The sequence below is a fragment of the Tyto alba genome, unplaced genomic scaffold, assembly GCF_018691265.1.
Source record: "Tyto alba isolate M040663 unplaced genomic scaffold, T.alba_DEE_v4.0 Super-Scaffold_42, whole genome shotgun sequence".
Taxonomy (NCBI): domain Eukaryota; kingdom Metazoa; phylum Chordata; class Aves; order Strigiformes; family Tytonidae; genus Tyto; species Tyto alba.
This window is the reverse complement of record NW_024881318.1, coordinates 32,311,949-32,339,267: the sequence shown is the minus strand read 5'-3', so window position 1 is coordinate 32,339,267 and position 27,319 is coordinate 32,311,949. Positions and strand designations below refer to the sequence as shown.

Here is a 27,319-nt window from a genome sequence, read left to right as displayed (position 1 = left end):
GAGAATTAATTGATACTGCATCTTGTGTTCTTCAGTGGCTGCATTTCATTGCTCATGAAGAAAAGGGCAGAAAACATGTTCGTGTCCTGTGAAATATCAGTAGAATACTCTGCGTTGTTCTTTATGGATAAATGGTGAGAGGCTAGGCAGTCCTGTGGCTTACCAAGTACCTTACTTGGCACACAACTTAGTTTTTGGGTCTGAGAGGGATTCACTGGCCAGTTCTGAGCCTGAAGGCAACAGATCCCTGTTAAGAGTGGCAGGCTGCAGAGCAGCTTTACACAACATACAACTCTTACTCTCATTCATGTTTAGTTGCACTCTGGCCTGTGCCTGGAGTGGACAGCTATAGCTGTGTAGCCTGAAACAAGCGTGTTCACTGGTTGTGCAATGTACAACTTTCAGGACTGAGTACAGAAAGCTGTAGTGAAAGCTTTCTTCATTTAAAAGAAAAAGATGGGTTCAAAACTATGCAGTTCTGTTTCCAGCTTAAACTTTGGCTATAATTGAAGTCAGTTTGTCCACCAAAATTAGAGAGAGCAACATTTAACACTTGGTGGGACATAAATATGTTCTTTAGACTTGATTGACTCTTGTTAAGTAATATGTATATTGCCAGTTTTCACAAGCAGACTTTTGTCTGGGCTTAATATGCCACATGTGAAAAACTACTTGAGAAAAATAAACTTTTTGCAAAACATTCTGTTCAGGCCTTGCACTGTGCAATAGACAGATGTTGGGTAACAGGAATTCCACCGTTTTCTTAGTGCTGCATCTGTCTTGTATCTCAAAAAGTAAACAGCTATGAATAAACATCAGGAATTCCTACAAATGTCCTGATAAAAAAGTCCAAAGGCATTTTAATTAAAACAATCTGAGGAAGTTTATAGCAAGTCAGTTACAGAAGACTTTGTGACTACTAAATTTTAAAATAAAGGCCCCTTTTCTTTCAGGGGCTTATGCAGTCTTATTTTATGCTTCAACCTAGAAAGGCTCCCACATGGCTTAGCATGTCTGGACATGTTTTGCCTGTGCTGGATAGCACAACTGGTATCAGCCCAAGAGAATCTCTCTCATCAAAGGATTTTCTTGTAAATGGGTGACCTTCATGGAGAAGGCTTCCTGCTGATTTCAAAGATAACTTTTCTGGCACAGAATTTCAAAACAGTATGTTTTAAATTCTTCTTATGTGTATTAAATTATAATCTTCTGGTAAGTTACTTAGATTGTTTACAAATTAAGGAGTCAGGAAATTTTCATTACATCCTGGGTGTTTTGAAGATCTCTGTAAGACTCTGACAGAGCCAGGGTACTTAACGTTATTTGAAGAAGTTTGAGTGTCCTTGTAGAACAGATCTTAATTTTGAGTCTTAGTCACTTGAATTGTCAGATTAGTTTTGGAAAAGAAACATTGTCTTCCATTTACTTTTGTGGGGAAGTGAGAGAGGCCTACGATCTTTCCAACCTCAACCATTCTGTGATTCTGTAGTAACAGCCTATTTCTAGGGCATATTACAGTTTCTTCTTTCTTTTTAATTTTCTCTATTTCTATGAACACTATCATAAAGTTGTGAAACTGCTTTCTTCCTTTCCCTTCCCAGCCAAGCATCACAACCACACAGAGCACTTACTAATTCTCACTCTCTAAAATCCACAGAACAGTTTGAAGGAGAGGAAAAGCAGAACTAGTATAAGAAAGGAAATCCAAGTCTGCACGGCATCATTAGGGAGCTACTAGAATAAATCATGTCTAACCAACCTGATTGCCTGTGTGATAAAATGATTGAATCTGTTGATGAGGATTGGGCAGCAGATGTCATTTACTTCCATTTTAGCAAGACTTTTGACACTATATCCCACATTATTCTTATTCCAACTCAGGACTATATGATTTGGATGAGTGGACAGCTGGATGGGTAAAAGTCTGATTTGATGGTCAGGCTCAAGGGCCATTGGTTAATGAGCTGGTAAAAAGCGGGGTACTGCAGGGGTCTGTTCTGTGACCTGTCCTGTTTAACATCTTGATCAGTGGTCTGGAGGAGGGGATGGAGGGCACTCTAAAGAGGTTTGCAGATGACACCAGATTGGAGGCGTACCTGTTGGTATGCTGGAGGGCAGAACTGCCAGTCAGGGAAACCTGGACAGCTGGGAGGAATAGATGGACAAGGACCTGGTGAAGTTCAGCAAGGACAGACCTTGAATCCTGCCTCTAAAAAGGCAGAGCCCTACAGTGATGGAGGCTGGGGACAGAGGGGCTGAGGAGCAGCTCTGCAGAAACAGCCTGGGGCCTCAGTGGTCAGTGAGCTGGACAAGGGCCAGATGTGTGCCCTGGAATGGAGAAGGCCAGCAGCACCCTGGGTTCTATGAATTAGTATGTCCTGGAGAGCTAGAGAAGTGACTATTCTCTGCTCAGCACTTGTGAAGACACTTCCAGATACTGTGTCTGGTTTGAGGATCCCCACTCCAGGAAAGACATCAATAAAATGGAGTAAGCTCAGTGTAGGATCACCTAGACAGATGGGGGCTAGAGCATGGGCCCTACGAGGAGAGGCTGGTAATTGGGATGGCTTTGGTGGGACGTACCTGCAGCTGCCTGTACCTACAGAGAAGCTGTTAAGAATCATATAGTCATAGAATGGTTTGGGTTGGAAGGGACCTTAAAGATCATCTAGTTCCAACCCCCCTGCCATGGGCAGGGACACCTGCCACTACACCAGGTTGCTCAAAGCCCCGTCCAACCTGGCCTTGAACCCTTCCAGGGAGGGGGCAGCCACAGCTTCTCTGGGCAACTTGTGCCAGTGCCTCACCACCCTCACAGGAAATAATTTCTTCCCTATATCTAATCTAAATCTACCCTCTTTCAGTTTAAAATTGTTAACCCTCGTCCTGTCACTACACTCCCTGGTAAGTAGTCCCTCCCCATCTTCCCTGTAGCCCCCTTTAAGTACTGGAAGGCCGCTGTAAGGTGTCACCAGAGCCTTCTCTTCTCCAGGCTGAACAGCCCCGACTCTCTCAGCCTGTCCTCATAGGGAAGGTGCTCCAGCCCCTGGTTGCCATCCATTTGCTTCATCCTTCAATATACTGACAAGGAGGGGTTAACTTACTCTATAGGCGTATGAATGCTGAAAGAGTAATAAAGAGTGATACTTGTGTGTCAGCCAGGAGGGGCATGAATAACCTTAGAGGTTACTGCAGTACATCTGGAAAGCATGGCCACATGCTTGCCAGATGGTTGGACTTCTCTTCATTAGTACTATGAACTCTGTAACCAAACCTCAGATTCTGTGTGGATGTACAATACATATGTGTGCAATTTGTCATTGGAACAGGCTCCCCAGGGAAGTGGTCATGGCACCAAGCCTGGCAGAGTTCAGGGAGCATCTGGATGATGCTTTTAGTCATACAGCTTAGTTTTAGGTAGTCCTGAAAGGAGCACGGAGTTGGACTCAATGATCCCTGTGCGTCCCTTCCAACTTGAGATATTCTGTGATTCTGAATTCACCTCACAGGGATCTGAGGACTGTGCTAGCTGTTTTTATTATGAGAAAGACAAAATTCTGTTGGGTTATGTTGCTGCCAAGGCACATCTCTCCCTCAGTGTATACTCATAGAAACGCTTGTGTTTGCTAGTTGTCTTTAGCAAAGCAGCTTTTGTCTCTTGCTCTATCTTTACTTTTAGCACAGCCACATCTAGATACTGTGTATGTCAATGTCTGTTTCTAGTCATTCTGTTAGATCTTGTGTGAAGGGGACAATGAAGTTTACACAAGGCAGGTGTTGTGGTTTGAGCCTGGTCGGCAACCAACCCCCGCAGCTGGTCACCCTCCCTTCCCCCCCGACACCTGGGAATGGGGGAGGGGATTAGAGGGGTGAAGGGAGACTCGCAGGCTGAGATAGGAACAGTTTAATAATGGCAATAAAACGAGAACAATGATGATGATAGGGAAAAAAAAAAAAAGAAATATATAAACAGGCAATGTACAGCGTAATTGCTCACCACCCGCTAACCAACCCCCAGCCCGTTCCCGGCCAGTGACCCCGAGATACCAAGATCCCACAATCGCAATCCCGGAGGCGAGAGAGAGAAAGCCCGTTCCCGACCACCCCTCCTCTATATAGTGAGCATGACGTTCCATGATATGGAATATTTCACTGGCCAGTTTGGGTCTGGTGCTGTGGCCGTGCTCCCTCCCTGCTCTCTGTGCCCTTGCGCACGGGCAGGACATGGGGAGTCGGAGAGTCCCTGGAGTCTCGGTAGCAGCTGAAAACACCAGTGTGCTATCAGCATTCTTCTCATACCAAACCCAAAGCTAAATCCAAAACACAGCACTCATCTAGTCCCTGAAAAGGAATATTAACTCTATTTCAGCCCAAACCAGGACAGCAGGGAGTCACAGGCCCTCTATCCTGAAGGTTATGCTTCCTTTGGGAGTTGACTCTTGAAACATTTACAAAAGAGGGTACGAAATTATGCATTTCAGATTTGAATCTCGAACTGATGACTAAAGCAACATGAGAACACCATTTGGTTTGGAACATCATGATGAGTACACCTGTTAGCATCCCACACACTGAAGAAAACAATACCATAATAAGAAAGAGTTACACAGACTGCATCTTGTGCAAAACCTTTCAATACATTTGTAACCAAGAGAAACAGTTGATAACAACATTAGTTACTGTAATAGTTTTTGTTAGAAGTTTTCAAACTTGTGAGTTTGGGTTCCTGGAAATGTATAGTTCAAAGGCAGTGATATAATTTTAATGAGCTTGCATCTTATACACAAGATGCATGTGTGTTATTTATATTAAAGAGAAGAGTAAATTCCCATATATATAGCTTGTGACTGTAATGCATAAATAGTTTTTTTACCCTAGCTTATATGACTGGGAGTCCAGTAAGAATTTTCATGTTTTCATCACTTGTATCAGTTATATCACTCATTTGAGTTTCTGAGAATAAGTATGGGCTTTGTTGTTGGTGAAACTCATTAAGGTTTTGCTGTCCAAGTAACATTTATTATCACTAAAACATCATGAGGTTGACAAAATGTTAGTGTGGATGAAGCCACAACCTTAAAGGATGGCTCTTTTTTGTTTATTTCATTTGGTAGTATGGATCTCAGGTGTGGTGTGTGTAGGACTACAGCACCATGGAAACGTGTGCTCTAGAAGGTATTTATTTCCACCTCTAACCACCAAAGTTCAGCAATATCTTCCTGGTTCTCCACTATGTCCTTTTATTGAAATGTCAAAGCTTTACTAATCATTATAGGCGGTCTAGGTTAAGAGACATCTATAATCACTGTATTTCATATTGTTTAAGGGATTTTCAGTGCCCTGACTGTTTGCTCCTTGTTTCCGTTTTGTTCAAGTTTTTCACATTTTCTTTTAACTTTTCCTGTGTACTTTTGATCTAGAAGTGTGAGAAAGGAACACCACACTTTGGCTATTTTCTGCCATCAAACCACCACAGCAAAATTTTTTTCCCCCTGCCCAAGATTGACAGAACTCTATCTATGGATAGACTCCTAGGTGACATGCTAAATGTGCCACTCTCTGACTCTTTTTTCACAGTAACTCTTACTGTTCCTCTGATGGGTGAATTCACAGCGTACCTCGAGTCTCCTGTAGTATGCTAGAGAGCCTCCTTACTTAATGTCAGTGTGCAGGCATTACAGGTGATTTGACTGGCCTACAGAAACTTTCTGTGATTCCAGAGAGGAATAATGCAGATACTGAAAATGTCTCCATACACTTACTGCTGTCTTGTGTTAGGAAATTAACTTAGTCATAGATCTATTTGTGAATTAGATAATTAAGTTCTTCAGCAGTTGCCTCTGACTGGCTGATCACTCACTGCTGGGGTAGTCTGCTGGATTGTTTTACCTCTGCAATCATTTAGTATCATATTTTTCTCGGTATCTTTCTTTCCATGTGAAGACTGGTTTCTTAGGGAAGATTGGGCATGATGTGATCATAAGGATAGCTCCTTTGTGGGCCAGAGAGCATCAGCTGTCATCCCTTGTGCACTGGTCCACACCAGCTCTTGGTTCTTGAGTCTTCCAGAACCAAGAATTAATTCTACCTCCCTTCTAGTTACCTGAATCTTGCTTAGATAGTTCTTCAGAAACACAAGAATTGGTGGTCTAAAATCATGACTCTGTGTGTTCTTAGGAGGCCTACTGTGAGCTGATAGATCCATGAAATCACTTCCTCTTGTTCAAACGAATCAGCTCCCCCTCAGGTACACCCAAGGGTCTCTTAGCTTCTTTTTGTCAAAACTCTGTACAAATGTTGTTTGCTTTGCTCTTTCTCCCATCATTCAGAAATGCTTAAGAGGTCAGATTCATGCTTGCTTTTGCCAGTTCTAGGATCTTACTGACATTGTTACCCGTTTGTGAGCTGTGTGCTCCTTGTCCAGTTTAAATCTGACTTTACTCCTTTGCAAAATTTGTCTTTGTGGTCGGTAGCACTCAGTCAACATAATTAAAGAGTGAATTTAGGTTCTTGCAATTCACTGGAATGAAGCATTGATAGAATGTCCTGCTGAGTTTACAGTAGTAAAATTTGACTGAAGCTTAAACTAACACATCAGACCCTTCCTATTCTATCCTTACAGCCACCATCAAATGCAGGATGAATCAAGCTCTACATGTCGTGTTTTCAGAGCACTTTGTTATTTGTACCAGATAAGGCAATTCTTTGTTTCACCGGAAAGAGTTGTGGAAAGCCTGGCAACATCTTTTTTAAAATTCATCAAATGGATCATTCAGGACATTAAAAGTTAGTTACTAATGAATGGATGAGAGTCTTGGCAATGCTTTAGAATGCCTAAGAGTATTCCCATACCTGAGATAAAGTGGGCAAAGAGTCTACTGAGTTCCTCCTGTGCTTGTTGCTCATGCTCCAATTTAAGGAGGGTTGTTTTACACACTCCTTATTTAACGAGGTATCTTTTGGATCTTTTAAACATGACTTTGTGACTTGAGAGACTGCTGGAAAATCACCATAAGTGAGTTGAATTCATATAGTCAGCGACTCAGAGAAGAAAAATAACTTCCTAAGATTCAATAACTTTATTCTAGAAGGTTTTCTTCCCTCATTTGGAGCCAAAAAACTGGCCTTCCTCCTGCGACCTTTGGAGTCCATCTCAGATACAATTCATTTGTTAGTGATGACTGATACCTGGTCAAGCTAATTTGTTTGATGGGTCTTGAGTATATGGTTAAAGTCATATAGAGGACAGACTTTTCCAGTTGGTACTTCTTGTTAGAGGGGTCTGCAGGGGCTAGTCAGGAGGAACACATGCAATTTATGGTCTCAGCACAGACAAACATCTCAGCTAGTGTTAGTCACACTAAAAAATCATTTGGCTTCTTTATAGGGTGTGTCCACAGCATCCTGTTTTTCTATATAGATGTACACAATGAGGAGAAATCAGAAGCAAGAGAATGAACACATCCATTTTTGCACTTTGAAACGGCTTCTTCCCTCTGTTTAAAACAATAAACCTTCCAACTTATCTTTATTTACACAGACCTATCCACCTTGGCATCAATTTTTTTTTTCTCTTCATAAGGAGCAGTATTTCTGTCTACAAAGTACTGGATTTGTTAGCAGATTTCTTGGAAACAGGTCTTACTGTACGCATAAAAAGTCTTGCTTTATAATGGGTGTTTAATACTTAGTAAAGCAGAATAGTTGACTTTTGATTCTTGGCACCAGTTCAGCAAAATACTTAAGCATGCTTAACTTTTGGGCTCACAAGAACCGCCAGAGATTTGAATGAAAATATGAAAGCCTTTTGTAAAAGTTTATTTTAAAAAATGAATATAGAATACAGAAAAAAGAATTTTTGCACAAAAGTACTAGTTTTTCCATTACTTCATTGTTTTATCTTTTCTCCCATTTTATTATGTACAATCCTTGTTACTTTTTGGCACTGAGCCCTTGTATAAAACACTTACTGTCCTGTAAAGGAGAAACTCAAGTTGTGCTGTGACTGAGTCAGCATCCCCTAGCATGAACCTCCTAGGTTGCTTCTCTTTATAAATCTCAGTGTGGGTGGCATGCTGGAGGAAGGCTGAAAAGACAGAGGAAGTCACGGAAGTGGAAGGGGTGGGAGAAGCACAACTCAGAAGACTGGGTTGCGTGTCCACGGACAGTACTGTAGTTTGTATAAAGCTTGTGAACATTCTGAATGCTGATCCAGCTAAGGAAAATACAGGGCAATAATTTAGCGAAGCCTGAATCATGCCTACTTCACACAGTGCAGTGTTTTTTGTGGAAGCCTGAATAAGACCATATGTCTACATGGTACAGTGCAGAGCAGTGCAGAGATATTATCTAGAGCCTCACTGCCTGTGTGTTTGTGCTAGCAAAGAACCAAACCCAGCCTGTGAGGGAGACCAACTAACGGGACACAGTGCCGCACCGATGGGACCAGTCTGCTTCCTGCTTAACAGATAGCTTCTTCTCCGTGAGGTTACAGATCCCTGAACCATGCTCAGCTGCACAATATGGTGTATGTTTTACTGTCATTTGCACCTTCAGACCTGCCTAAGGTTGGTGAGTGTCCAGCAGGATTTAAATCACTCTAGTCCTCCCACACAAATTTGCGATACAGATTTTGTGGAGCTGCACCTGAGAAGTGCTGCAGGCTTATTCCTTGTCCCCTTTCTTGTTTCTTCCCATCCCATCATGTCTGTGCTTTCCCTCACACACAGCGGAAAATGACACTAGTATTAATTCTTTACTTAGAATAAACTCTTCCTCTTTCCAGATACAGGCATTCAGGCTGACAGTCTATGTTAGTTTTAAACACACTGGATTCATTCTGACTTAAATCATTCAGTGGGAGAGAAAGAAAAGGGTAGTGTTGGCCGTGTGAGGAGTTCAAAATGGTAAAATTATTAATAGTTTTGAAGCTGAGATTTACACTCAACTAGTTCCTAGTAAAAAGTAACTGAGAATCATTTCTAGCAGTTAGGTATGAATTCACATTAAGACCTGGTTCCACTGCCTGTAATAAGAGCACAATTGCTGCTTCTGGAATTAAAGGTTTCTCGTTATGATTAAATTAATCTTTCTTTTTTAAAAAAAGGCAGGAAGAATATTTTTTCTCTTGAGCTACTAATGTATTTATTAGAGATGAATTCCAATATTAAAAGCAATTTCAAGAAAATGCTTCGTAGTAGCTCTACTCAATAGCAAACACCACTGTCAGTATTTATTCAATTTAATTTTATTATTATTGTGCAAAAATCTAGAGTCTAGCAGTTGTGTCCATTTCTGATTCTTTTATGAACATCTGTTCCATGCTAAAATCTGTCAAAGTCCTGAGATGTTTTTAAAAGCTGACAGAGCGGATTTATTCTTTTTTTTTTTTTTTTTTTTTTCTGGAGACTCCAAAGAATTGTGTGTTTTGTAGTCTAAGCTGCAGTGCTTTCATGTTGATAGCACTGTCTATACCATGATAGTCTGGCTGAGCAGAAACAGATGTCGTAGGCTCATTGGCCAGTTTCCTGTCTGAAGGAGAGGCTTCTGATAAAGTCCAGTTTTCCATGGTGGGTTTTGTTTAATGCTGTATTTCCTTGAAAAGAAGGAAAGTTCTTAGTTTCCATATGCACAAACTTTAATTAAATTGAATTAAGCATTCAGCTCTTCAGGGAACATTTTTCTCCCATGGAATCTCATTGCTTGGGCTCTGTGCTATCATCCAGACTTCAGAGACAAATTTATAAGCCAAAGCTGTATTTGAGGCCTTAAAACCTAAGCCTGTGTATGAGGTCTTCCAGTGCAACTTCTTAAAAATGATGCAACTTCTCAGAAAAACGTTTTTTAATGTCTCATAATGGCTGCAAATTGGGTATGATAACAATCACACTGTGATAACAGGTAAGTAACTTACTTGATATTGGTTGCATTGACATTGACATTAATTTAATATCTTGATCACTATGACAATTACCTATGTGCAGCACCTGCAAATATGGGGGTGAAAAATTCCAGGTTTGCATGCCATCTGCTTTGTGTATTTGTTAAAGGTGCATTTATGCACCTGTGATGTCTACATCACAGTGATGTCTACATCAGTGGCAGTTCACTCCACAGCAAATTAGGGAGACTAGGCTTAAGTACAGTGTCTGTAAAAAGTATCCTTGCACCTCCTGCCAGTAGTAGACAGGATTATCACATTAGTTTTGAAGGCAAAGGCAGACTCAGCAAGGAGCAGTGCTGGCTATTTTCACTTTGACTACTTACTCCCTGAAGATCAGGAAAGTGGCAGAGGCATTCTGCAGCCCTTTCTTGGAGATTTGAGGCAGAGCTGTGCTGCAGCTGTTGGCCTACTTACAAATGCATTTCAGTTCTGTAGTGCTCTCCAGGCTCTGTAGCTGGCTATGAAGTTAGGCACATGAATTTACTTTTACCCCCTGGGATTGAATCAGAAAGTTGCCTATTGGGAATGGGACACAAATTAGTTTACCAGTATTTTGTAAAGTGTCTCGGGTACTTTTAAAAAGTTCTGTCTTTTTGGTGTGTTGCACACAGTGTTTGCGACATTTTACTGAGGTGGTACAGTCTGTGTGCAAGAAAACTTGATAAGACACATTGAACTGTGTGCTCACACCGTGGCATACAGGTGACATCAAGGAATGTAAATAACTTCAGGGCCTCACGGTGTGTATGTGGCTGGGTTCCCTGATGGGTGTTTTAACTATCCTTGTAATAGCGTGAGCCTTTTCAAGTCTGATCCTACAGGAGACAGAAAAAAACCAATGAACTTGAAGGGCCCAAAGGGAGATACTAAGTTTTAAATTTGTTTGTTTTAGGAAGTTAAAGCCAAGGGGCTGACCTTCCACACAGTAGTTCATGTCCTTGGAGTATAGTGGTGGTTGTCCTGAAAGTGAATGTGTTCCATGTAACTAAAGTAAGTTTCTAGTATGTATGTTGCTGTGTGTTACAAGGCATGAGCAAGGTAGGTTTTGTTTGTAGGACTTTGCCTTTCTGCTGGGATAATTTTTAGGTTTTGCTGTTGAAAGATTTCAAACACAGGGAAAGGCCAAAGTGAGACTGAGACAGGAGACAATATTGGAAAAGTTGGTTGGCACTGCAGTTGCGTTACATGAGTGCCAGGAGGCTCTATTGATAGAAAGGGAATTTAAATTGTTCTGAATAGAATTTAACAAGGAGGTGATTTCTGCAGTTATTAGCAACAATAACCACCCTCAGAGCGATTGTCAGCCAAAAAAATCCACCTGAAGTCACCAGTTTTCAAGACAGAAACTAGCCCTGAACACTAGACCTTGATTCAGTGTACCTTTAGTCTACCTGCAGAAACATTTTAGAGTTAAAAACTTTGCAGGGGTGGGGAGGAAGCGAAACCAAAAAAGCCAAATGTTTTTTCCTTTGTAGCTCAAGTGTCTTCCGATGCTTTTTGTTTATTGATTTTTGTTACTATGATCTCTCTCTGTGAGGTGTAGCCTACTAGAAAGCAGAAAGAAACGGAACTTGTTGTCTAATAACTATATTTTTTTTCTGCCTCGTGGTCCTGACAGCCTCTCTGCCAGCCATGGCAGTTTACATCTTATCTTAGTGATATGTCCAGGTTATGTGTGTTGTGTGCAAGGGCTTATCATTCCAGTGATTTTGACTTAATAAATTAAAGACTGGGAAGGAGTAACACTGTAATACTTGACCATATAAGGGGGGTGACTGTTGTTTTAGTTCTGCGCCTTGCACAATATGCAGTTGAATCCTTTTAAGGGAAGGCGGTGCAGACAGAGTGAAAACATCCAGAAGCAGAACATCCATTTCACATTCTACTTGGTGCCAGTGCTGGTGCTGTCTTTGCTACTGCTGTGAATTTCTCACAGGCTGTTGGAGTTGCATAGTTAAAAAAAAGACACAGATGAAACTGAAGAAAAAAATTAAAACCACTTAGGTCATGACTCCTGCTTCTTAAGAATTAATAAGAATGGAGAGGAAACTGACCAAAGGTGAGCTGAATTAGGCTTCCAAAGGTGAGAAATTAAGCAGTAAATAGCTATTCAGCATCAACAAGAAGAGACCACAGAAAGAACAAGTGGAAACATAATGCAGTGAGAAAGGGATAGGGACTTGGTGACAAAAAAAGCAAAGAATGTTGTGTCCAAATTTTCAATAAAGTTTAAAAAAGAAATTTTATTTGTAAAAGAAGTTTGAATGTTGGAGAGTGAATAAGATAGCCAATGCAAATGATCAGATGGAAAAGGAACTGTGGCAGCGTGATAGGAGTTCAATCCTGGATATCTTCTTAGTACTCCAAAAGAATGAACCGATGAAATTTCAGGTCTGGTTGCAAGTATGCTTTAGTAAGTCTATCAAGGCAAAGACTGTACTATATGGTTATAGAATAGCAAAAACAGAATCTCTAATAAAGGGATGGAAAAACTGATGTAGGCAAACATTAAGTCAGTTTTGATCTCAGAAGTGTCCAGAGTGTTACAAAAATTTTGAAGCATCTCAGGCAGTAAAATACCAAACAAAAACACATTTGTATGCCAAGGTTAGACAGTGTGATTTATTTTCAGCTAGACAAATTATTTTCTTGATAGATGCAGATCCTTACTTGAGATATTTTTTATTTTTTTGTGTGAAGAAAGACTACAGAAGTGTGAAGAAAAATTGGTTTTCTCATTTCAGTCAAACCATAGTTTTGACTTTGAAATAAAAGATGCTTCAGGCCTTAAATCAAATGGGACTTATCAGCTGGAGATCAGATAACACAGTTTACTTCAGTGACTGAGTAGAGATATAGAAGACCCAGAGTCAAACCTTTTTCTTCTATAGTCAGTAACTCTGAAAGAAACCATTACAGAGGTTTGATCTCTTGTGAAATGCTGCTACCACACACTATCCTTCAGTGGCCCACGTCTGTCCCACAGATTCCTTCAGTTCTGGTTTGTTAGGGCCTAAGAGTGCTTTGTCTTCTGCAGAATCCTGCTCTTTGCTCTCTAAATTACAGCCCCTTGTCTACCTCAGTGCTGACTCCACAGAGAGGAATAGGCTTGAAAAAAAATGCGTCCATGACACACCAGTCTGTGTTTTTGAAGCCTGCTCACAGAAGCGTCTCTGAGTGTCTTTCACATGTGCAGCTGATCTCTGCAGGCGGTGGAAGAGAGACAAGGATATGCAATAGCTACTTCTTTAGTGATTCTTTCATTAATATCTCCTTGTTCCTCCAAGTGAAGACTCCAGAATGGATGCGGTGCTGCAGTTTACCCTAGCCAGCATTTCAACTATGATGCAAAACTCCCGCCAGTCATTCACAACAGTTCTTGAGACCTGCCAAAGAAAGCCCTTCCCCCAGTGTTGTGGCTTTTATCTTTGTGGTGAACAGCTGCCATGACTTCGGCAGGATAGTTTTGTTTGACTGATCGATCTATTCTCAGAAGTGATAAAAATTTCATTGAGCACATGCAAGTCAGCTTGCCACAGGCCATTTGTTGTATCTGGATGATATGTATTCATCTGGACTTTTTGTGGCATTGTCGAGAATAGGTTGGAACAAACTTCCCTCTGACTTTCATTAATGTAAGTCAGGGTGGTTCTGCTGAAGTCAGCGGTGCTTTGCTAGTGCAAAACTGCAGTGACCAGGAGATACCTTCAGGGCCCACTTTGCTTTATTAGCCAACCTGTGAAAAACAGTCTGTTTTCTCCACTGGGTGGAAAACTGAAATCAAGGTATCACAAGGATATTCCTTTAACCCTTTTAAATAAAATAACTTTTTTTTTTTTTTTTTTTAGTGGAAGGTTGTCTTTTTACACAGTTTAAGCAGGATAATATTTTTACTGTAATTCCAAGGAAAATTATTTAGGCTATCAAGAGTCCTGTACCCTCTGTTTTCCTAGTTAGGTGACATGCATATGGCTATGAAGTGTAAGGAAGAAGATCTGGGATATTCATCTGTACACTAACTAGTCCGGTTGCCTGGTGCTTAACAGGTAAGTTTCCACATTAGTCTGTGAAGGCTTTCAGAAGCATTTTTAGAATTAATTTTTAGAATTAATATTTTTTTTTTTTTCTGACAGGAAATTTAAAAAAATTCTGATCTTTACTATGGAGCTTAATATTATGTTCATTATTGCCTTTATAATGAACTGGCCAGCTCATTCTTCGGTGAGACTTAGTGTAGAGTTCAAGAATTGACTAAACAGTTCTGTGTTGGTACTAAACTCACCAACAATTCTGTTTTCTTGTGATGAAATAACTCAAACTGCTTCTCATGGTTGCATTGTGTGTATTCTCCTTATGTTTTACTAAAAAGTGGACTGTCAGTATTAGTAGTGTAGGACTAGCTCTTCAAAATAAAAATGAGAGTAAGGTTGTACAGTAAGAGGTTGCATTTAACTATATAACCTTAAAATAATTTATATTGTTATTTGAACTCACTTTATTATCTCCCCATTTAGAAACTGCTGCTCTTGCTTTTCTTTAAATTCTCAAAATATAGTTTTAAATAATGTGTGTAATTACAAAAAGTACAGTTTACTCTTCTTTGATTTTTTTTTTTTGCCCCCTTCCTTAAATAGTATTTCAGCATACTGGGAACATAAATGCCCTCAGCTCTGATACAGACAGAATAACTAAGGTGATTTGCCTTCAGTTTAGGTTCAAGTGTAAATACCCCATTTCCCAGTCTAGCAAGAGCTAATTAGTGCTACACACAGACAGGAGAAACTGTATTGTGTAATCTCATTGATGTAGTGAGCTCTTAGGCTGAAAGAAGGCAAGCAGGAATACTGTTTGAAGTCAGTCCCATTAAATGTCAGAGCTGACAAGAACCAGAATGTCCACGGTTTGTTGTATTCCTTCCACATAGTTCATACTCATGGAGCATATAAACACAGGTATATCAACTGTGTGGTTAGACATAAATAGAATGCCTTTATTTCAAATAGACTAGGAAAATAAACCTATTCATATGGCATATTTTTTTCCAGTTTTTTTAATTGTTCTGGAAGTATATTCCATCCATCAGGTTGGGCCTTTTGACAGCTAATACCTTCACCCAGAGAACTCAGAGACTGAGGTATTGCCCTTACAGGAGCACTACTGTATCTTGGTGATGATGCATTATTCATATATATAAAAAGACATCTAAAATTTACTCTTATGAGTGAGACCTCTTCAAGATATAAACTCTTTGCAGCACCAGTTCCAAAATTCACTTTCTCAGAGATCTTGTCTGACCAAGAGTTCTCATATAGACAAAAAATTTTTATGGTAACCACTTGACTTTCCATTTCTAACTCCCCAGATTAAGGGATTGCAGTGTAAATGTACAGAAAGAAGATAAACTTAAAAAGCTGTATATATATAGGCTTGTTTGAACTGTCCTATGAAGATACATTGATAAAAACATCTTAGATTGTAATTAGTAGATCTGTGATTTGTTATTGTGAAAACAAAAACCTTTACTCTGACTCACCAGCAACTGTCCTTGCAGAATTACAAGTTCCAGAAACCCTCATCCTAAGCATTTATTTGCCCAGCAGAATAAAATGTTTCCTTAATATCTTTCAAGCTTGTCATGAAGTCATATGCCACAGTAGGTAGTGCTGGAGATCTTCAGTGGCACATAGAAACTCTTCCAAATTTTGGTCCACAAGGGATTCTACCCTTTTATCTCAGCTGGCACTTTTTTTTTTTTTTTTTAATACCTGGCTACTTGGTGTAGCAGTGACTGAAAGCTCCAGTTTTGTAATTTTGTCTACAAGAAAGCAGGCTGGTGAATGTAAAGTGGAAAAAAAGTTTTGGTAAATGAAGATACTCTTTTATTTTATTTTTTTTTTTTTTTACTTTTTTTTACTACTTTCTCTGCACTGAAGTCATACCAATCATGTTTCTTGTTCAGAAAGATGTGGATGTAGAAACGTTTAAAAATCCCTCCCCCTTTCCCCCATTTAATTTTTGTTTTCCCTGGCTTTGAAGATCTAATAATTTTCCAGTTACAGAACATTAGTTTCCTTCCTCTGAGGCTATTTTCCGGCAGTTTGCATTGTTATTTTTTTGATCTGATGCAGCACATTATTTCTATGAGTCTGCAGCCTTCAGAATTTTCTGTGTCTTCCTGTGGGAACCCCTCTCATGTTTCCTGGGTTGATGATTCACCTTAAATGTCTATAGGTTGCATAAAGGCACATTCTGTATTTATTGAGACCTCCAGTGATGATTCTTTAGTTCAGTAAAATGGCTGTTAAAAAAGGGTATGCTTAATTTTCGGTGTGCTTCTACTTCTTTACTCTGTTAAAGTCTTAAGAGTCAAGAACAAGAAAAATACTGCAAGGAACAATCTGTTATATTTCACTGTAAACTTTGTATATGTTTATATGTATATTTTGTTTGTTTGTTTGAAAGGCTAAGTTTAAAGTAAGCCCAATGCCAACAGAATCAACATCTGTCTTTTCAGTGCTAACCTAGTGCACAGAAACATTTGAAAACCATTGCAGCCCCTGGAGGCCTTTGCTGCTGGTCAAGATGGGTCTATCCAAGGCTGTTTGTCCACAGACTAAAAGAGTACAGAAAAGTGAAAGGGAAAGGGTTTCCTTCTCCAAAACCAGTACCAGGATATGGGAACATTTCTGCAAGCAGAAATATTTCTGCTGTATTGTTAGGCTACATCAAGGGAATTGGTTTTGCTCTTCCAACAAGTTAGCCATTGTTTTCTGGTTGATTGTTTTCTAGTTTTTGGCAGTGTGGTCCTGTTCCTAGCCTGCAGTTACTGTCACACAGAGACTAAATCCTTTTACATTCTTGATTTTTTGCAGAACCAGACAGAAACATGTTCAGCTCTGCACTGTATAACCTCCCTTATGCAGCAGCATTTCTAAGGGCCAATAATATAGCTAGTGCTGTGTGAACACAAGGAGGTATTACTTGCCTCTACCTCTAAACTAGAGACATGAAGACTGAGTTTGGGATTAAACATTTTGATAATGTTTTTTTCTCCAGGTACCTCTTTAGCTCTCTTCAAATAAGTATCAGCAATTCTTACTCTATCTCATTTTAAAAAGTACAAAAATGGACACCTAGGATGAACAGGAGGAGACTTAGATAGCAATGGATATTTATTACATAAGAATAAAAGTGGATTTGGAGACTTAATACCAGTGCTGATTAACAATTTAAAGATTTCATAGGGAATACTTACGGGCTGAAGTATCATTTAGATACATTTATTTACTAGGTTTTCAAAGGGTAAGTATTTGCATATTTGGGCAATTCATCCCATCTACCAAAGTGATGGACCGTCCAAAAACAGGTGTCTCTGTTGATCAGAGAAGTGGCTGTTTTCGCTTTGATACGTAACTTCTAAGTTAATTGTGTTAAGCTTGTTGAATCCCACTTTGATTGATCTGCTTTACCTGAACTTGACTGAAGTTAAAATTATGTAAATCATCTCAGGTCTGGTATTCCTCTGTGGGGGTGGAATTCAGGAAGTGTTTGCTAGGTTTGATTGCTGCAGCAATCCTAGGGAGATGATAAGGTCCTTTTTAGTCAGTCAGGTTGCTTGACTATATATCAAGTCTTATTTTTCATATTAAAAAACAGTTGGCTCTGAAAATCCTTGGCACACAATGAAAACAAGCATTATAATTAGAAACAAGAAGAATGGTAATATTAATTCTGCATAAATCCCACCTTGGTAGTGGGGTCCTTAGAGGATTTGTTTTTTAATTCTTTCTTGGTTTTTAGTCCAAGAAAGGATTTTTTCATTATAGTTAATAACAGGAATAATGACTAGTTAACAACTTGGAGAAGGGAAAGCACGTCCAGGTTATGTGGTGGTTTATTTTGGTTCTTGAAAATACTGGCAGATCAGCCAGCTAGTGGGAGTATTTCATATAGGTGCATCAGAGGAGACAGGGAAAGTAAGTTCAGACTCAGGTTGAGACTGGGAAAGCTTTTTTAGAGGAGATGCTACATCATGGAAACACTCCTGTATTGTCTTGGCTTTGAGCAGGTGAACAGAAGTAAAACTATCTTTTGAGCGTATTAGTGTTGGCCACCTGTATTTTATAAAGAAAGGTACTTCAACATGATGCTTTACTTTTCATTAAAATATTAGTACAAAAAAAGTGTGTGTCTCTAGATATAGCTGTTTCTTGCTCAATAACAAGAGAAAGATACTGGTGAAACATATTGAGCTGAGGTCCTACATTTTCCAGAATACTACACTTAGTGTATAAACATACAACGCACCTGGGTTCTGGTTGAAGTCACTTCTGTGTCATGGATCGGTTTTGAATGGTGCTCGTTTTTTTTGGTTTGTTTTTTTTTTTTTTTTTTTTTTTTTTACTTATAGCCAAGGTGTCAGGAGATGTAACAAGACCTAGAATGTTCCTCAACTGATCTCAGGACATGTGTAAAAAAAGCGGTGACCTAATTGTGTGATCTTTTATTGTGTCTTTTCCAGAGTGGCAAAAGCAATGAAGGTTCCTGTGTATGAGACACCAACAGGATGGAGGTATTTTTCCAATCTCATGGACTCTGGACGTTGCTCACTTTGTGGAGAGGAAAGCTTTGGCACTGGTAAGTAGTACATAATCAAAAATTTCCAGAGATTTTGAATGACAACTTTTCATTTTCCTGGGTGCCTCAAGTCAAAGCCAAAAGAATCAGCAAATTAACTCTGTCTGGTGCTGCAACAGAGAAGTCAGTTGTTCACATCTTGAGGGTGGTGTTGCATCTCTGGTGTCTAGTACCTTGAGATATGAAAAATGTGGAAGATGGCCATTCAGAAGCCATAGGCAATCTTATCACTACCCAGACAGCTTTTGGAGGTGCCTGGCACTCTCTTCTGACTTGAACATGATGCAAGAAGGTCTCACTGATTCCACTGCAGTAGTCTTTTCAGACTGCAACAGCATTTGGAGGGATTTTGCCTGTATTGTGATTCAGTGTACAAAGTAGGATTGGTATGTCTAATGGTATGTCTAATCAAACATTTTGCAGGCATCCCTTTTTGGAACATCACAATTACCAAAACTTAAATAAAACCATCATTAAAAGAAATTCAGTTACATGTAGATATCTGTATTTTCCCTAAGTATTTTTCCCTTATATGTTCCAAGAATCAGTCAAACAATAGAATGCAGAATGAAAGACCAACTTGAGCTCCCATGAATTCAGTACTGACAGGAAGCATTAGAGCAATTAAAATATGTAGTCTGAAAATCTTCACAAACACGAGTTTGGTTTATGAGAAAAACTGAATAAATTTCGCAGTGGTTTTTTTTTTTATGTCCTGGGTTCTGGCACAGAAATTCTTTCTTCTTTTTATTCATAGGGTTATGCTACAAGTGTTTTTGAATGAGCACATATCAGAATAACCTAACCATTTGCCTGGCTAATAATTTATTCTGTATTTTGATGCAAGTTCCATGGAATTCTTTATTTTGATGTATAATTAATTGGCTGCAGCTTTTCATAAAAATAATTTATCATGCAGTAAAACTTAATCACAAATTTCATTCTGCTTGAGTGAGTTAAGTCTAGTATTAATTTTTTTGGTTAAGGTCAGTTAGAGCAGAATGCTGTGTTTTTGAAAATGAGGATACCTCATTTCATACCTATAGCCATAGACATGCTACTGTATATGTTAGCCTGTCATTAACTCTCTATAAGTACCTGAATGGACATCTGAATGGAATTTAAATTAATAATGTTTATTTTCTTTCTGATGTGGATAGGAACCAATGTCCCATGATTAGCAACCTGAATGCCTTGGCTCAATTTCTGCCACTGGCACAGATTTGTATTGCTCTGAATGCATCTTTTGAATAGATGTTTTCAAAAGGTGTTCTTCAAGGTCATTGAATGAGTTCTAACTTAGAGAGAGAGGCAGGAAGGTCTTGTACCCTTTGGAATGTACTGCCATTTGTTGTGGTGTGTTTTTAGACTGCATCTTCATTTGACCATGACAGATCTGGACTGGGGAGTTTTCACCTCACCACTTTTTGATGTTTTTTCACCAGGCCAATTCTGTGCCCCTACCCTCTAAATATTGAAGTTCCTCCTGCTCATCCAAAATCAAATATTTGCATGAAACTTGGGTGGGTCTTGAGACATCAGCACGACCTCATTAGCACCCAAATTATTTGGAAAAAAAATCCTGCCTTTATCATTATGTTGAAGAAGGGGAAGTGTGTTTTTTCACTGGAAGGAGCTTGTGGGAGTTTGATGGTGAATTCTCATAAGCTGAGGACATCTGGGTACCTGTGAGGAACTGAAGGAGTTAGTGCCTCAAACATTCATCAAAATAGAAAGCCTCAAGAATGAACTATCTGCCCAAAGAAGCGCAGGGTGCATCAAAGGCTGCACAGCTCCACTCCCTTGTGGTTGTATTGCCAAGTTCTATAGATAAGTCTCAAAGTGGGGGGAATGTAGACTGATTAAAACCATATGTTCAGGTTAATGCTGATCTTCTGAGGAGGGCCACTGAACATTGGCTCTATTGTGTAAGCCTGATACTTTGTATAAACGATGCAGGCCTTGCTGATGACTATACCCTTGAAGAAGAGCTAAAAGGTTGGTAAGAGGGAAAACATCCAGCACCATATGGAGCCAAAGGTGGGATGGCTGCCCAAGGAGCAAAAAATGGGGAGAAGGCAGAGGTGGAAGGGGGAGATCATGACCAACATCTCAATTGGACAAAAGAGTTAATGCACCCCATCCCTCCTCAGTGCTTGCACAGAACTCTTGCTCCACCTTTTCCTTGCCTCTCATGCAGATAAGTTTGTGGAAAACCCACCTTTCTTTGTCTGGTATGCAAATCAGCTGATATACTGAACTTAAAGGCAACAGAAAACTTTGCTGGGTGTGCACCCACCACCCAAGATTACCAGACCTGAGACAAGGCTGGAACCTGGGGTGGTGATCCAGATACTTTGACTCTATTTCCTTCCTTTTTTTTTTTTTTTTTACTTGCTTTCTTTTCTTTCTTACAGGTTTATCAATAAGATACCACATCACTTACTATCCTTTCCAAGTTTAAGTTGTTTCTACTGCAAGTAAAACATTGTAACTGGTCATTTGGTTTTGTTTCACCTTCATTTAAGGCAAGCAGATCACGAAACCTTTATGACTCCCTGGGATCCCAGTCTGGATCATGACAGTACCTTAGCCCACAGAGTGCAGCATCTCCTGCTGCATGCAGTTTTAACTGTGGAGGCATGTAAAGCAAGCAGGGCTGGCCTTGGTGTGCCATATGCCACGACAAATCACTGCCTCAGGCCTGTTTTTGCTTGGGAAGTAAGGCTTCTAGACCATCTTTATCTGGTTATGTTGATTACAACTTTGCAGATGCTTTCTGTCTCAGGGAGAAGGGAAGAATCTTTGTTGCATAGTAGAAGCCTTGTCTCCTTCGAGGAGACTTGTCATTAAAATTTTATGGTGCAGTTATAACAAAAGCCAAACATCAAACTTCCCTGGCACATCGAAAAGGCACATTCAGGTTTTGCTGAGCAGACTGTCCCAAGCATTGGTGAATTTGAGCCTTGCAAATCAGTTATATAGCAATCAGGAGGAGTGGTTTCAGAGCTTGACCTACTGAAACACTGAGGGCATTGTAATCTGTGTTGGCCTAACTTCAGTACTCTGAGTATCAGGTGGTTGTTGAAGTTGAGAAAGAGGGATGGGTGTCTCATAGAGGTCAAGGAAGGGCCTCTGGCGTTTGTCTGTTCTTGAAAGGCAAGATAATACCTCTATCTTCTCTCTGTTCTTACACTTCACTTTTTTCCTTCACTTGTATCCTTCTGTAGGGCCCTAAAACAATTGCATTTGGTACTATATTCTCTCTTCCAGTTTTGCAGCTCATGTCTCCTAACCTCAGACCAGTCTGTGCATTCTTAGTGCCCTTTGTGTTCCTGTCTTAATCTAGTTCTCTTATCCTATCATTAATTCTTTAAATTCCTGATAAATTCTGTCCCTAGTGAATTTTAAGGGTGCTTGAACAACATATTACTGGCCAGCATGAATAGCTTCTTTACAGCAATATTTAATCTGTACATTACAAAATATTCTAGTCAGATGAGCTTTGTTGTACCTGCATCACTCTAGTGCAGAAAGCCTCTTGACCTCCCAATTTAGGCAATCCCATCTAAAGGCTAATCTGAACCCTCAAGATTCAATCCCATGGGCATCCAGACAACTCAAGCACTGTGTTTAAATTCCTCAGTGTGTGTGTAGTTGCTGTGTAAATGAATCGTGACAGCGCCTACAGGGAAATTATGCAATGACTATGATGCCTAAAGTTTGTTTTTCTCCCTGCCTCAGTTTCCTTATCATCTTTCAATTCAGTGCAGCTGTCTGAAAAGATCTCATATGCCAGGATGTTTATTTGTAAAATGCAGTCTGGTCTGTAGATGACCAATACTTCAGCGATGAGAGCTGTTTTTAGCAATAAATATTTACCTTCTTGTGAATCTTTTAGTAGTGTCCTAAGATGTGTGACCCTCACAAGTTTCTGCCAGTATTGGGCATTTGAATCAATTTTACAGCTTTCCCCTCAATCATATCTATTTAGGGAACTGAAACCTGGCACTTCTTTAGCTTTCAGTGTGGAATATTGAAAGAAATGTACCATATAGCTGATCAGAGTAGGAAACTTGCTGTTCTGTGCAAGAGAAAGGGGGTTTTACAGATCCACATTTTATCATCAAACTAACCAAACAACACTGGAGACCTATTGCTTGTGTACCCAGGTAATCCAGCCCAGCTGGATTTTCCAAATATTACAGAGCCCTGGTTTTATAACATAAGAGATTTTGCCCTGGCAAGTAAATAAAAGCAAATTTTCTGCTATAAAAGGACAAAAGATTTTTAAAACATCCCACAGGGCTATGTTTCCCAGACTTGTTTTCTGGCAGCTGATCTTGGAGCTCAACCAGTGCTTTAAAAACTTCTTCCATTTTTGTAGTAGTGTGGGGAGCTTGTCAGATGAGGTTAGCAGCTTTCTGGTTCTATGACTAATGTCCAGGACACAGTTCAGAGAAGAGCGTCAGCAGCAGCAATTAGTTTCTAAATTTCATCAACAAACTATTAATCAGGATTAGGTGATTTATCTTTCTTCATTTTTAAGACACTTCAATAATTGCTATGTCTTTCATAAATTTGCATACTTCATATCTGAATTTCCAGATGCTATTAACATCCGCTGCCTTTTCCTACAAGATAATGTAGAAGAACTAGTGGAGAATATAAAAATGTGCTGCTGCTGAAATGAATGAAAGCCTTAAAAGAACTCTTTGATGGTATCAGTTACAGTAGCACAAATCTAAAATAATGTCATTAACTTGAATAAAGTGACAGATCAGAATGCCCCTAAATCTCCATTTGCCTAAAATATCAAGTTTCAGATTGCTGGAATATAAATTTGTAAGACTCAAAGTGTGTGCAAGCAAAATGATTTACCATGAGTTGTATACTTGCTTCCGTCAGATTTTTGTTTTACAATTACATTTACAGAATGCAGACAGAGATGACTAATTTAGGGAAAAACAATTACATTTTCTTCATGCATATAATGCTCAGGGCTCATTGTCTCTGTCAGAATTCAAAATCTCAGATACAGAATGAATTAGACGTGTAAAAGACAGTCTGCATGCCCAACAGCTTTCCAATATCAGAAAAATCACAATATGAATATTTTGCATGATATTACTTTGTTTCTCAGGGTACTGCCTCTCAAGACTTTACTTCAGTTTAAGCATGTTTAAGCTGAGTACTTCTATGAATGGGAACATGCTCTGAGGTTTTCCCAAACTGTTTGCTCTGAGTTCAGCCATAGCAACTGACTGTTGCAGTAGTAAAAGATAACTTTTGCTACTGTTACAGAGAAATATGACAATTTAACTCAAAGATAAATTGTCAAAGTAGTTGCAGTTATTATAGTTTCCCTTACCAATGACAAATTAAATATAATGGGATAATCAGAAAAATATTTGTTAACTCCTCTGTTCTGTTGTCTCTTTCTGCTTCAGTTCCTTAAACAGAGTTGATTAATGCCTTGGATGCTTCAATTAAAAGTATCACTGAGAATTGTCCTGAGACTGTTGAGAGCCCTCAACAAGCCATGAGGACTATTAGCATTGCAATCTCAGATATATATAATTGTGAGTCACCTTTTACTGGATCCCTTTGCACAGGGCAGCTCTGCCTCTGCAGATCCACAGCAGCAGGTTCTGGATCTATAAAGCAAAGAGGAGTGGTGTTAGGTGAACTGAGGCAGCAGAACGAGCTCCCTCTCATGAGTTTTTACTAGGTCAGCTGGGCAGTAGGAATAAGTGAGTGAGAGAGAGCAAAGACACTTACAGACACCAAAGACACCTACAGTGCAGTAGGTAAAAACCAGAGTTGACTAACACGGTTTCAATAATAGATTTTAATTTGCTTAAAGAAAGAGGGCCATACATGGAACATATGTGCATATGGTAACCCAGTTGATGGATATGCTGGTGAAATAAAAGAGGTGGAATAAACAAGTTCTGAGGAATCCTTGTACTCAATTTTCTTTGGATTAAGAATAATGAACTGAGACACATCTTGGGCACACAGGATTATTTTCCCTGTACTCCCATCAGGCTAACATTTTTAATTGGTGACTTTTGATTCTGGAACAGTTGGGTGGTTTCTAGATTTTCCATCCAGACTTTTGCCTCTGGATTAATTTATTCTAGTGCTTTCCCTTTCCAGAGAAGCAACAATCTGTATGTCCTCCTGAAGGACACACGAGGACACAACACGTTAAAGCTGCTGAATGGATCAGAAGAATGATACATGTATATACTCATCCCTCTTCACAGAGATTTTGGAGTTTAAGCCATGCCAGAACAGGTCTCAGAGCACAACAGAGAGCTTTCAAAAAATTCTATCCATGTTTCACTGTACCATTTTGGATCAATGAAACATACTCGAAGAGTTTGTTAAATCAAAACTCTTCTTTGGTGTGAACACTGTTCAGACTGTTGCACAGATGTCATGATCTATAGACCATTTTGCTGAATGAATGCTGCACCTTCCACTGTATGATTTGTTGGCCTGCAGAGTGTTACACAACAGGATTAAAATGACTGTTTACGCTGAAAAGAATTGCTGAGGTGTTTAGCTCAATACCATGTCTCTACTTCTTTCTGGTGTATTTTGAGACACTTAAGCCATTTAAGTTGCTGGTAATATCAGCAAAAGAGATGACTTTTTGGGTGAAATGGAATTTTTCAGTGCTAAGGATGAATGGCTGAAAGGAGAGACCAGCAGGTTAAGTAGGAAAGGAACAGCCATGGTGGGGTGAGCCCGCTGTTACCAGGGCCCTGCCCAGCATCCCAGGGCTCCCCTACCCTGTCCAGGGCCCCGGACCCCATATCAGCCCCCCAGGGTTGTCAGCCCCTGCCCCAGTGACAGCATGTCAGGGCCGGTCTCCAGCTCCCCACAGCCCTGCTCTGCCTGGCCAGGGGCCCCCCAGGCCAGACCTACCCCTGGTTCCCACATCCTGACCTGGTCTCAGCCCATCCCTGTCCCCAGGGAGGTGCCCAATGCCCGGGGCTGGGGCTGCCCTGCTCCTGTCTGGGGTGGTGGGATGGGCCCTGGCTACTGGGCCCTGCCCTGCCCCCCTGGGGGAGCCCCCGGCCCCTATGGGGACCTGGTGACTTTTCCTGCTGCTACCAGAGAAATGACGGTCACTGGTGGGGAATGACAGCTCTTTTCTAGGTCTCTCTCTTGGTGTCAGTGGCAGAAACCTGAACCATTATCTGGCAACAGACTCAGCTACAATAACAATGATCATGACCATGCCAGCTGCTTTGCCTACGAGTAAGCTGACTTTATTATCTGTAGGCCATATCGTTGGTGTTTCTGGGGAAGGTGTCCTTCAGCTCATGTAGTGTGTTATCGCAACAAGGGAGTAGAAAAAGTGAGCACCTGATTGTTGGAAGGGCTAACTTCCTGTGGAGGCATGTTTGGTTTTCTTTCTTATCTGAAACTATTTTCAAAGCTGTGAGAACTCATAAATAACTCTGCCATTTTTCTTCTGATTTGTTGGCACTCCATGCTTTCACAGCATCTGGGACTCTGGAACAGGGAACAGAGTGAGCTGTTGCTCTTCCTACGGGAGCTCATCGAGGACCAGCCCATGGCTTTGGCCATTGTAGTAGGAGACTGCTCTTGTTACAGAGACCTCACAGATTACAGGTCAGGGCAGATAAAAAGTGCCGGAAAAGAAGAATTCTTACTATCATGACAGCTACTTTGCAAATGCAAAGAAACATTACCATCTGTCTCAGCTCTTAAATCCAACTACAGTATTCAGTGTCCTTGTTTTCTGCATTACCTAACTCATAGACACAAGCATAATCTTCCTGTCTTTCTCCTCTTCACAAGTCTTCAGTAATCATTCCTATACAATTCTGATAATGTTCTGAAGTAATAATTTGCACTTAGTTAACTTTGTGGTAGTTAACTTGCTGTTGTGGTTTGAGCTCAGAGGGAAACTGAGCACCACACAGCTACTCATTCCCCTCTCCCCCCCCCCTCACCCCCCCGCCCATCCCCCACTTAGTGCTGAGAAGGAGAAAATAAGCCAGTCTTGGGATTCAAGATAGGACAGGGAGGGGCAACTCACCCATTTTGGTCACAGGCAAAAGGCAGACTCGTTAGGGGAAGAAAAAAAATTAACTTGCTTAATGTTAGATTCAGGGTGCTGGATCTGTGTCACCCTCGGGTGAATATAACACAAGACAAAGTGGGAGGCAGAGCTGTGGCAGGCCGAGAATGATGGGTTCTTAGGAAAAGTCTATGAGTAGCAGCCGCTATCATGACTGTTGCTTTCTCCCAAGAAGAGGGATGGCAAGTCCAAGGCAGTAGCAGTGACTGGAAGCTGGACATCAAGACTGAACCCTAGGAATCAATGTGGCTCTCTGCATGTCTTGCTGTTTTCCTTATATGTCTTTAATTTTATGTTGACAGTTTTACACAGGATTAACAGCTTCAGTATATCAATTCATATTATGGGAACTATGTCCTCTGCCAGTAGCAAAGCACAGCTGTTTTGACAGATGATTGTGTAGACCTTGCAGACTGTTATGTAAAACCACACCACTGCAAAGCACTGTTGCTGCCATGGGATTTTTGTTTTTGAGGAAGGAAGATATTTCATAAAACAGGTTTTTATGAAAAACCTTTTTAGATTCCTCTCTGGTGAATTTTGCTAAGTATCTTCTAAGTTCACAGATAGTCCAGCTGGTTGCCTCCCTGATCCATAGGTAATTCGTGGAGCAA

The 27,319-nt window shown here is 40.2% G+C and overlaps 1 protein-coding gene across 1 annotated transcript in view; it reads left to right on the top strand.

Annotated features, from left to right (window-relative positions):
- Nucleotides 1-27,319, top strand: part of PGM5 (phosphoglucomutase 5) — an 80,939-nt gene that overhangs the window by 30,061 nt on the left and 23,559 nt on the right. Inside the window, exon 7 of the mRNA XM_042804889.1 lies at nucleotides 18,465-18,580. Coding sequence (XP_042660823.1) covers nucleotides 18,465-18,580 — 116 coding nt within the window. The remainder of the gene's footprint in view (nucleotides 1-18,464; nucleotides 18,581-27,319) is intronic.